We start from the raw sequence: 12,653 nt of genomic DNA on the forward strand, positions 1-12,653 counted from the left end.
CTCATACAAAATTGATTTATTTCCAGAAAAAAAATCCTATGAAGAATTATATTTCAAATAAAAAGCAATCAAACACACTGACATTCAAACATATGTCTAAGTCTTCCACTCGATAATTCCGTTTACAAATACATGTATATTTTAAGACTACCCGGTTATAAATCTACTTAAAATGAATACAACTATTAAAGTCTGCTGGTTTCATAACAAAAATACACATGCTATGAAGGATGAAGGTGTGTTTAGTCCTCTGGAATCTCTTCAAACAGAGGGTTTCCAAAGTCAGTATTTCCTGTGAAAGGGCAACCGATCTGATTGCCTTCATCAACATCACCCACGTGTAATGGAGAGTTATCCTGGCTGTCAGAGTCCTGCAGAAGCATTAAACAAGCCTTGATATATGAAAAGTTATGCTATCATCTAGGTTAATATCAATCTTATTCACTTTAGTTAGGAGACTAGCAGAGGAAAACTGCTGGAAATAACTTAATCTGCAAACAAAGGCCAATGTTCTAAATAAATTGTGTCCATAACTGAAGTTTGTGTGGCACTTGAACTTGTTCTAGATAATAGAAGCAAAGACGTGGTAACAACCTTTGCTTAAGACTGTGAGAAAACTATTGGCTTTAGACAGAGGGCATAAGAAAAGGCTATATAAGAATATTTCAGTGATATTATTCACCAATTCATGAGTTGATCCAGCCGCTTTGTTAACTTTTAAATAAATTCTCACAAACATGAAATTTGGGTAAAAACTTTTTGATTCAGTTTTAAAAACAATAAAAACTAATATGCTGACACAATAAATATAAATGGTTTATTACCTTACGCCTTTCTAACCATTCCTGAAGCACTTTCCAGTAGCCCTCTCTAGACCTGTTGTACGCAATGACCACAACAACTGCAAGTGTAGATATGACAAAGACAGAAACAACAATGCCAATCACTGCCCCGCTTGAAATGCCATGAGCTGATTGAGGTCTAGGTTCTATTGAGGTCAATGTCAAAGGGTCAGAGATGAGGTGGACGACCCCATCTACGAATGGAATGTTTCCCTCGAGGACTTTGCTATTGTTGACATAGAACTGGAACATAATAGCTATATATATATATATATATATATATATATATATAAGTATACCAGAACATTGAACATTTGCCAATCTCAATGCAAAAGTGAAAACTGATTTTGCGAACACAATGTGCGTCAAAATTTAAACTGTTTCAACTTATTAAAATAATTCCTCTAACAAAAGACCGTTCTATGATTTTCCGCAAAAAGACCAAACCCATCCTGTGCTATTTTTATGATTAAATTTGCGTTTTTTTTAATATCACATATATACAGAATTTGCATTGTTCTCTTTTAAACCAGTTTGGACATTTGCTGCATGATATAATAATACATTTGATCAGATCATTGTGACCACTTATTTATATTTGCAAGATTTTGCGGAACGCTTATTGACTGTTTTCTTAACTTGCACAAAATGCTTCACATATCAGACATAGTCTTGTTAATACTTACAGTGTGTGTTAATGGACTGTACGAAATCACAACAGAGCTATTTGCCAGAGTAGTGACCGTTTTGTTTCCAAAGTCCACACTGTTTAACAAAACCTTTTTTGGAGCCAGGACAATATGTTCCATGAGAGATTTTTCATTAAGCTGTTGACCTTTCAACCCAGCATCGTTGGGGATAAAAAGGGTCCAGTTACGCTCTACAGTTAAGTTTCTTGGTGTAAGGAGGGCTGTTGTGAGGCTTCCATCAGAAAGACTCTGCAGGCTCTGAAACACCCATATATCTTGTGTTGACAGCATGGCTTTGATTTATAAAATATTATAATAACTAAATGCTTTGTTTGATTTTTATTACAAATTTTTTTTTATGGAGATTGAACTTAACATGACATATATCTACTCAATTAAAGACTTATCCATGCTGTTAAATACACAAGAATATTGATTTAAGAAGATGTTCATGTTATATGGATACTGCTTCTTGTTACAACTTCATTTGCCTGTTTAAAATATCATATTACCTTAGTGATTCAAAGTGAATGAAGCAGTTCATGAAGCCAAACAAAAAAAAAACAGTATCCGTCCCTTTAGAAAATAATGCATACCAATAATTTATGATGACTTGCTTAAATGATAGAGCACCACAAATCTATCTGATTTAATATTATTTAGGCGTAGAAACATTCAATTATACTATCATCGCCACCCAAGCATGTTTAAAACTATTGATTTAATGACATCCAAAAATGTTAAAGTAATAAAAAATCTGGCTGTTTTTGTTTATAGAGCTTTTGAAATGAGAAGAAAGTTTAATGAACAAGCAAATTCGTTGAATTGATATCCACTGCCAAATAAATGTTGTTACAGAATCCCTTGATGCATAGTAAAGGAATGAATAAATAATGAATAATTCATCAAATTTGTGACCTTTGACCTCAATGTATGACCTTGACCTTACCCCCTACAATTATGAGTGTTGAATGTGAAGCAACCCCAGATGATTGAGAACAACTATGGCAAGTTTCATGACTATGGCTCATGTGTTAATGGAGATAAAGCTATAAGCTTATATTAAAAAGCATTTTTCAAGATACAAAGGGCCATAACTCCATTATCAACAGATGGTGTACAATGTCATTTGGCGTGCATCATCCTCTTATCAATATATATATATATATATATATATACTCATACCAAGTTTCAATAAAATCCGCCAAAGCACTTCCAAGATATGGCTCCAGACACAAAAGTGATATATTAAAAAGCATTTTTTCAAGATACAAAGGGCAATAACTCCGTTATTAACAGATGGTGTACAATGCCCTTTGGCGTGCATCATCCTCTTATCCATATATATATATATACTCATACCAAGTTTTAATGAAATCCGCCAAAGCACTTCCAAGATATGGCTCCAGACACAAAAGTGCTATATTAAAAAGCATTTTTTTAAGATACAAAGGGCCATAACTCCGTTATTAACAGATGGTGTACAATGCCATTTGGCGTGCATCATCCTCTTATCCATATATATACTTATACCAAGTTTCAGTGAAATCTGCCAAAGCACTTTCAAGATATGGCTCTGGACGGAAGGACAGATGGACAATGCCAAAACAATATCCCTCCGCCTATGGCGGGGGATAATAACATGATCAAAGGCAGTTGTTTAAGGTGAATATAATGCACATTATACTATTATCGCCAAGTATTAAAAACTATTGATTTTATATGCATTGTGTATGTTACGTTTTGACGACATTGACTTTGTTTATATGCGTGTGATAAATTATTATGTTAGCTTGTGTTTTTAAAGATTACATAAGACCAGAGCATCTTGTAGTCAGTTCGACCAACTTAGATATTATCAAGTTCGAAAGTAGTCACTAACCCATATGCATAAAATTATTTAAATTTAGTTTTATTGTTTTACATAGTAATTAAGAACATCGTTCTATTAAATAATATTCATTGTGTATGTTACGTTTTGACGACATTGACTATGTTGATACGATTATAATAATGCTTATGGGTCTTTTTGACCTAACGCATTGTAGATATGTGTTATATCTAATTTGAATAAAAAGTTCTTTTTCTTTTTATTATTTCATAGCAGGCTCATACAAATGCACTATACAGAGTCACTTAACCGGTAGATCATGAATTTCAAAACAATATACAGACTAACTTCAATGATTTTACACTGGTGCTGATACAAAAAACAGAATCACCTACCAAATGGATCTTGATACAAAACCAAAAATACAGATTCAATTTAAACTGGTGCCAAAACAAGATACTTATTTAACAGAAAAAAAATGAGTTTTGATACAAACACAAACTTTCCTTCTTGATAAAACACTGATGCCAATATAAAGTACAGATTCTCTAACATAATAGAAGACAAGGGCAAACACACAAAACAGTCTCACATACTTGAAAGAACACTGGTTCAAATACACACTGACCTGATAGAACACTGGTTCAAATACACACTGACCTGATAGAACACTGGTTCAAATACACACTGACCTGATAGAACACTGGTTCAAATACACACTGACCTGATAGAACACTGGTTCAAATACACACTGACCTGATAGAACACTGGTTCAAATACACACTGACCTGATAGAACACTGGTTCAAATACACACTGACCTGATAGAACACTGGTTCAAATACACACTGACCTGATAGAACACTGGTTCAAATACACACTGACCTGATAGAACACTGTTGCCCCCTTCAGGTTTCTCAAGGTGGGCAGCAGGTCTCCATTGCAGTACTTTTTACCATCCCCTACCATACCATTCAAGCAGGAGCAGGAGATACCAGAGGACACCTGAAATAGATCATAACAATAACAGAGTACAAACATTTGCAAACAGACAACTTGTCATTAGTTCATGAATACTTAAGTGCAAGAAACTCACAAAATGCATGTGAACACAATCAAGACATAACAATATTTTAGTACCTATTTTCAAGTAATAAATGTGTGTCTTTCCTTATAATAAAAGACATGGTCAAATGATTTCTCTAATACATAAAATACATTGAATAATGAAAATAAGAATAAACTCTCATGTACCATAAAAACAAACTTGATCATAATAGCTTTAACATACATAGTAACTACAGGAAGCATTGTTATGGCAGCCCCCATTGCCCCTCTCACAGGGCCCACTACAGATGTAGCCGTCCCCTTCAAATCCCGCATCACACACGCAGGAAATGACCCCGTCCTGACCCCTTGAGCAGACAGCATTCATGTCACAGCCCCCGTTCTTATACTCACAGCTTGATTTGTCTGAATGAAGAAAATAACAATTTACTTCAACTTAAAATGCTTATTTACATCAGCTAATATTAAGCCCATTTTGGGTATTAAAACAAAACACTGTATTTTTACAAATGAAAACATTGCTCAACAGACAGGATAGTTTAAATATTAACTATGGTTATGCTGAGGTTGATTTTATAAAAATCAAAGCTATTAGTTAATTTGTTGTTTTTTTTGGAAAAGTGTGTCTCCTTACAAATAGAAGAGTTCTAAGTAATACCTATGTGACTGAAGATCATACATGAAATACTTTCTAGTTGAATGAGCCATGAACCTTTTTATTAAGGCAGCACAATTGACTGATGATGATTAATTATATCCATACATGTTCTGTGAAAACTGGGCTTAATGCAAGTGTGTAAAGTGCATTCCCAGATGAGCCTTTGCAGACTGCACAGGCTAATCGGAGACAACACTTAACATATGTGCATTAATCATAGATTTACCAAACTATTCAACCAATCGACATTCATACCTATGTCACAGTTCTTGCCAGCCCATCCCTCTATGCAGGAACTGCAATCTGTTCCAATGAACTTGGCCTCACACTGACAGGTTCCGTTACCGCGGCTACCATCACTACATACCCCGTGACCTTGACAAGGTGTCTCAGGACCTCCAGGACAGTCTGGGTAGGAAACATTTGAGCTTCTATGTGAAAACTGGGCTTCATACTTGTGCGTAAAGAATCATCCCAATCTCAGAAGACACTTTACACCTTAAGTAAACTTTTGTCTAGAAAAGATTTCCTTTAAAGGATAAATTCCACACAAACAGAAAATGTCGGCCCTGATTAGTCTGTGCGGACTGCACAGGCTAATCTGGGACAACACTTAAAGCCACACACCTTGAAATGAAGTACATGTTAATCAATACTTATAGATGCAATTGAAAGTGTGCAAAATTTTCATTAAATCTATAACCTTGTTAGCAAGTAATTTATTATTGTTTTAAATTTTAAAACCGAAAGTAGGATTTGTATACTTATACGTCCTTTTCGACAAACGCGATTATTTTTAAGTTTTAAGCGCAAAAAAGACGGATTTCAACCTTGTAACCACCAGATATATTCTAAGTGAGATAGATAAAATTAAATCTATAGCTTAGGTAGCATGTTATTTATTATTTTTCAAACGGTACCGCATTTAAAACCGAAAGTTGGATTTCTAGACGTATACGTCCATTTCGACAAACGCGATTATTTTATAAGTTTTAAAGCGCAAAAGAAACGGATTTCTACCGTGTAACCACCAGATATATCCTACTTGGCATAGATAAAATATGTTTCTTATTTATACCTAAATTTGCTATGCCATGTATTTCATTTCAAGGTGTGTGGCTTTAACGCACATGCATTTAGCTCAGCTTTCACAGAACTGGTCTCATTGTACAAAGCATACAAGATCTACCTAAAGTTTATTTAAGGTTGCAGTTGTGATAGAGTTAGACTTTCAATGCAATGGAGCTAAAATAAATAATTTAAACTAATTGGCAGTATATAGTGCTTGCCTAATAGTTTGCCTGCCCCAAACCTCAAACATACTTAATCTTCAAGTTGCCTAATCTTTAAGATTATGTCAATGGGAACTGAAAATCAAATAGAAAACGTGTATTTGTTGGTAAATATCTCAGTTGACAAATTTTGAGAGCAAGAAATTCTGTATTTATGGAAACAGGCTTTTGAACAAAAGTTTGACACATACAAGGATTTTTTTTCTAAATTGAGTTTACAATCCATTTATACACATTTTATATATCGCAACATTTTTAGTGTAAACATAGAAAACAATAGATTATAATTCTCCATCAAACTTTTAACTTGAAAATGTTTCAGTCAATAACACTGTCACAAATGTAGTTTTAAAAAGTAGTTTTTAAAGCAAGCACTTTTTACTTTGCAGTAAAACAATTATAATTTGGTCTAACATTAATAAAATACTTGCTGCCTAGGATATATTTCAGGATAAAAATGGTTCTATGGTAATATAGAAATGACACTTAAAATGCAAGGCATTTTGGTAATGGCAATTTATTTCTTATCACTATTTTTTATATAAGAATCAATTTGTAAATGATTCAAATTCATTTATCAATATAGATATAAAATTTAAAGGTTGGTTGTCGAAAACACATGCAGATGGTTTTAATGAAATAAGAAATGGAAAAAAGTTCTGCACTATACAGGAAGAAATATAGGGTTTTATTTGGGAAATTATAGCAAAATATTACCCAAACACTGATTGCCATAGTAACCCTGGCAACACCCCTTCTCCTGAAGATGTTATAACAATTATTATGTACAATAACTAACAAGAGAAACAAGGCTAAGACTCTTATAAGTCCTTAAATTCGTCCATGCCTAAATATGAAATCAGCTTATTTCAGTATATACATATAAGGGTCTTCAGAACGTAAAATCTTGAAATCAGGACCAGGTCTGCACTGTAAAAACAGTTCACCTTATGTTTTCATAGAAAAGGCCCAGGTAACTTAGAGGGTTTTACTTTTAGAGTAGTCATAGGTTAAGCAGCATCCATTAAAATAGCAAATCTAATCAAATTAATAATTAAGTCAGGTATTCATTTACAAAATATACAATGGGCATTCAATTTGTTTCCAATCACAAGTGTATTTTCATGATTCCCAATCTGAACGTTACTAGACATACATTACCCACATCGGTTAAGCCCCGTTTTCACAGAGCTAGACTCATATTACAGATTTGACAGCAGACGCTCACCACATATTCTTTGACACAGACCCCCTGACATCCCTGCAACTCCTCTAAGTTTGGCCTGGAGCCCCCATCTCTGAGCTCCTTGTAGAGGCAGGGGAGGGTCTGTAGGGGTCCCTGGTTCACAGGGGGTCGGTACCCACTCTGACACTGGTACACAGGGCCCATACATGCCGTACACAGGCCCTGAAAGGTGAGAAGTGTATGGTTTATAAAGATTACACTAATTCCAATGCCCATATGGTCTCATTATAAAACTGCTAAATTTCAGGGCATGTTTCTTGCCTTTCCTATACATCAAACTTTGCAGGCCTGGTATACTTTTAAAGATGGATCTGTTCTCTTCTAATAATTGCAATAAAACAGAAACCTTTTCACAACTTCTGAGAAAGTAAAATGTGTACAAATTCCAGCTACCTTGGGAAACATTGCTTTGGCATTGAGATTTCAACAAAAGCCCACCACATCAATAAACACACCCAATTGTTCATTCTGTTAACATAGTAGCCAATAAAATGCACCAAATGCTGCAAAAACATATATGATACAGGAAAAAACAATTTCAAAGCAGCTTTTAAACTAGACGAGAAAATAAACTCTTTAGAAATAAGAACTACTTTTCCACACAGGAATACAAAATGATTTAGTGGAATGTTAACTACAGAGGACCATTCGACATTTACCATGATTGGAATTGCATGAATAAGTTAGGACAACAACTTTGCTCATAAAAGTAACTGCAATTTTTATGCAAAAAAAATGTAATTACTTTCATAATAGTAATATTTATCAGCCATATACACATTTTTTAAAAATAATAACTTATTTCATACACAAGATTACAACAATAAATGTTAAGAACTAATAACCATGATTAAAAAAAGAAATGTTATGAACTATACAAAAGTATAAATATCAAGTGCACACTGATAAAGAAAAGCTAAAATTGAACTCTTTTTATCATAGGTTAATATAAAATGGGCAATTTGCACCTACCAACTGCGTGTCCACAATCTTATTGTCGCAATTGTTGAAGATTGGGTGAAAAAGTCCATCTATCTCATTAACCAGTCCTGCATACGTGAACATGTCCATGCGTGTGATGCGGAGTCCATTAACATACAGGTCCTTCAGTGTCAAGATACAAGACATCAAATATGATATATCAAACTATACACATTAGCAACAAATTGCTTCATTATTCACAAAGTTTAATATAGTACCATGTTACTTAATCTAATCAATTCACTTTAATTCATTGACATACACCCTTAGGAAAGGAGAAAAGCACAGCACAAACTATATTTGGGACCATTACTTTCAATTAAACATACATGTACATATGAGCTATTTCTGGGAAAACTTGGCTTAATGCATGTGCAAAAAGTGTTCTCCAAGATTAGCATGTGCAGACCACACAAGTTAATCAAGAATGACACTTTCAGCTTTTATGGAATTTTGTGCTTTGTGGGAGTCTCTTCTCAACAAGATGTGTTTGTGAAACACAATGTCCCCTATATGATGTTTGACCTTGTAGGATTACCTTGACATTGTGAAGGATGACCTTGACCTTTCACCACTCAAAATGTGCAGCTCCATGAGATACACATGCATGCCAAATATCAAGTTGCTATCTTCAATATTGCAAAAGTATTCATAAAATAAGCGATTTGGGCCACATATATTTGACCTCTGACCTTGGAGGATGACCTTGACCTTGACCTTTCACCACTCAAAATGTGCAGCTCCATGAGATGCACATGCATACCAAATATCAAGTTGCTATCTTCAATATTGCAAAAGTATTTATAAAATAAGCGATTTGGGCCACATATATTTGACCTCTGACCTTGAAGGATGACCTTGACCTTGACCTTTCACCACTCAAAATGTGCAGCTCCATGCGATACACATGCATGCCAAATATCAAGTTGCTATCTTCAATATTGCAAAAGTCTTCATAAAATGAGCGATTTTGGCCACATATATTTGACCTCTGACCTTGAAGGATGACCTTGACCTTTCACCACTCAAAATGTGCAGCTTCATGAGATACACATGCATGCCAAATATGAAGTTGCTATCTTCAATATAGCAAAAGTTATTGCAAAATGTTAAAGTTGGCGCAAACAGACAGACCAACAGACAGACCAACAGACAATGCAAAAACAATATGTCCCCCACTACTATAGTGGGGGACATAAAAATTCCAGTCTACGCAGAAACTCCGGAAAGTGTCTTCCGTGAGTAGCCTGGGGGACTGCACAGGCTAACCTGGGATGACATTTTTCACACCTGCATAAAGCCATTTTCCCAGTGCGCAAGTCATACATTTTTCTACTATAGATGACAAACTTTTGTTTGATAAAATAACTCAAATGTTAACATATGCCGATCCTTTTAAAGTATATGTCCCTGAACAATACAATGCATCTAATTAACATCTAAACAAATAACTGTTGGGTGTTACACATGTTTTCGTAAATTGGCATGATGTTATTATTAATACAGCATAAACTGATCTTCCTCCAATACTGTATACAATTAAATGAATAACAGAAAATCCATTAATTACCAATCTTTTTTCAGAAAATTCCAGTCTGTGTGTTTTGCCATCAAAGCTTGTAATGAGCACATCTCCCTCTCCATAATCTAGCATCAGCTTTATTTCCGTGTGAATGAACGCAGTGAGGAAATCTCGGGTCTACAAAAATAACTTCATTTTTAAATTACTTCATTATAATCTAGGCATAGCTAAGAGTATAATAATAGTCAAATTAATATTACATAATAGTGAATTTGAATGGTTTTACAAATAAAAACAAGCTTTTTATGCCACCCTTAAGGTGCCAAATGTCTTTAAAATATAAAGGTTTGTAAAAAAAAATCCAGTTTTGGATCATTCCATTGCAATCACATCTTAATTTCTGGGGCTTTGATTTATTAATTGAACTTGGTCAAGGTACTTTATTCACAAACATATTCAGTATTTATTGTGTCGAACTAGAGAAAAGAAACTGATTAAAATATTTAAAACCTTTAACCCAACAATATCTGGGACATATGCAAATGGATCCCACTTGCAACATTATGCCTATATGATTAAATTTAAAGGAGAAGTTATTGACAAACAGATATAAACTAGTGACCTGAAAATCAATAGGGGTCATTTGCGAGTCATGATCAATGTACCTATGAAGTTTCATGATCCTAGGCGTAAGCGTTCTTGAGTTATCATCCGGAAACCGTTTTACTTTTTCGAGTCACTGTGACCTTGACCTTTGACCTAGTGACCTCAAAATCAATAGGGGTCATCTCCCAGTCATGAGCAATGTACCTATGAAGTTTCATGATCCTAGGCCTAAGCGTTCTTGAATTATCATCCGGAAACCATCTGGTGGACGGACGGACCGACCTACCGATATGTGCAAAACAATATACCCTCTCTTCTTCGAAGGGGGGCATAAAAAGTAACCTGACGTCAAACAGCAAAGCAGCAGTACATACCACAGTTCTGTTCAGATTGCCTGCAGCCTCATTTGTTGGTATAAACAGTGTGTATGAATCCAAATTCTCTATGGTGGCAATGAGATTGTACTCCTGAAATAGAATCAACCCATGAGAGTGTACTCCTAAAAAGCATCAACTAATGAGATTGTACTCCTAGAAAAGCATCAACCAGGTAAATTGTTCTCCTGAAAAAGCATCAACCAATGACAATGTCCTCCTAAATTAGCATCAACCAATGAGATTGTACTCATGAAATAGCATCAACCAACGAAATTGCACTCCTAAAAAAGCATCAACCAATCAGATTGTACTTCTTAAATAGCATCAACAAATAAGAGTGTCCTAAAAAGCATCAACCAATGAGATTGAGATCCTTAAATAGCATCAACCAATGAGATTATACTCCTGAAATAGCATCCACCAATGAGATTGTTCTCCTCAAAAAGCATCAACCAATAAGGTTGAACAACTGAAATAGCATCAACCAATGAGATTGATCTGAAAGAGCATCAACCAATGAGATTGTTCTCCTGAAATAGCATCAACTTATGACATTGTACTCTTGAAATAGCATCAACCAATTTGATTAAACTCTTGAAATAGCATAAAACAACAGCATAAACATCACTCAGAGAAAGACAAGTAACAGAGAGATTTAATCCTTTACTGCCCAATTTCGCAATTTCATCCACTTGAAGTCAATTAGAAAGACAGTTTAGTTTTAAGACCATTCTATGCTGGTTTCTTACAACAAGTTTCACTTTGCTTCTTAGTGGGAAAGGGTTGATGCATAGACTTGGTCTGTGTTTAAATTCTGACAGGCAAGTAGCTTTGGACCAATACATTTCTAACAAATGACAAGGATTTTTCAATTCAGACTTCATTATATCATGGGGATATTATACAGAGCACGTCCTAACCAGTTAGTATACTGAATATTTAAATATCAACATTTCATTTCCTCCAACACTTTTAAGCAAAACTGTTAGAATGGCTACACATGGGCAAAGTTAAAATGAATGTTTAAACAAGAAATGTGTTTGTCAGAAACACTATGTCCCCTTCTGCGCCGCTTTGATTTAGTTTTTTTGACCTTTGACCTTGAAGGATGACCTTGACCTTTTACCACTCAAAATGTGCAGCTCCATGAGATACACATGCATGCCAAATATGAAGTTGCTATCTTCAATATAGCAAAAGTTATTGCAAAATGTTAAAGTTAGCGCAAACCAACAGACCAACCAACAGACAGGGCAAAAACTATAGTGGTGGGGGACATAAAAACACAAGAGCTGTTACAAGACAGCAAGTTTACCTATTCTTCAACTTTAATAGTATATTATATACATTTTTTGTCAGTCGAATGTTTTGAAAAAACAATCAAAAGTCAGTCCAAGAGACAGCTATAACCCCAGCCATGATTCCATTGACCTTCAGATGGTGACCTGCTGTTTGAGTCCGCATGATTGACTCATCAACTGGACCTCTTCTAAATAACATTTTCAAAGAAAATTGTTTGCCCAAAAACATGCAACTCTTTAT

General features: G+C 34.7%; 1 protein-coding gene across 1 annotated transcript in view; it reads right to left on the minus strand.

Moving 5' to 3' along the window:
• The window catches only part of LOC127868275 (stabilin-2-like), a 114,933-nt gene continuing 102,280 nt past the window's right edge, over nucleotides 1-12,653 (minus strand). Inside the window, exons 29-39 of the mRNA XM_052409908.1 lie at nucleotides 11,109-11,201; nucleotides 10,177-10,305; nucleotides 8,598-8,729; nucleotides 7,608-7,787; nucleotides 7,097-7,139; nucleotides 5,343-5,495; nucleotides 4,653-4,834; nucleotides 4,247-4,366; nucleotides 1,529-1,789; nucleotides 825-1,085; nucleotides 1-371 (exon numbers count right to left, since the gene is read on the minus strand). Coding sequence (XP_052265868.1) covers nucleotides 243-371; nucleotides 825-1,085; nucleotides 1,529-1,789; nucleotides 4,247-4,366; nucleotides 4,653-4,834; nucleotides 5,343-5,495; nucleotides 7,097-7,139; nucleotides 7,608-7,787; nucleotides 8,598-8,729; nucleotides 10,177-10,305; nucleotides 11,109-11,201 — 1,683 coding nt within the window. The 3' untranslated portion in view covers nucleotides 1-242. The remainder of the gene's footprint in view (nucleotides 372-824; nucleotides 1,086-1,528; nucleotides 1,790-4,246; nucleotides 4,367-4,652; nucleotides 4,835-5,342; nucleotides 5,496-7,096; nucleotides 7,140-7,607; nucleotides 7,788-8,597; nucleotides 8,730-10,176; nucleotides 10,306-11,108; nucleotides 11,202-12,653) is intronic.

The sequence above is a fragment of the Dreissena polymorpha genome, chromosome 1 (genome assembly GCF_020536995.1).
Source record: "Dreissena polymorpha isolate Duluth1 chromosome 1, UMN_Dpol_1.0, whole genome shotgun sequence".
NCBI classification, from domain to species: Eukaryota; Metazoa; Mollusca; class Bivalvia; order Myida; family Dreissenidae; genus Dreissena; species Dreissena polymorpha.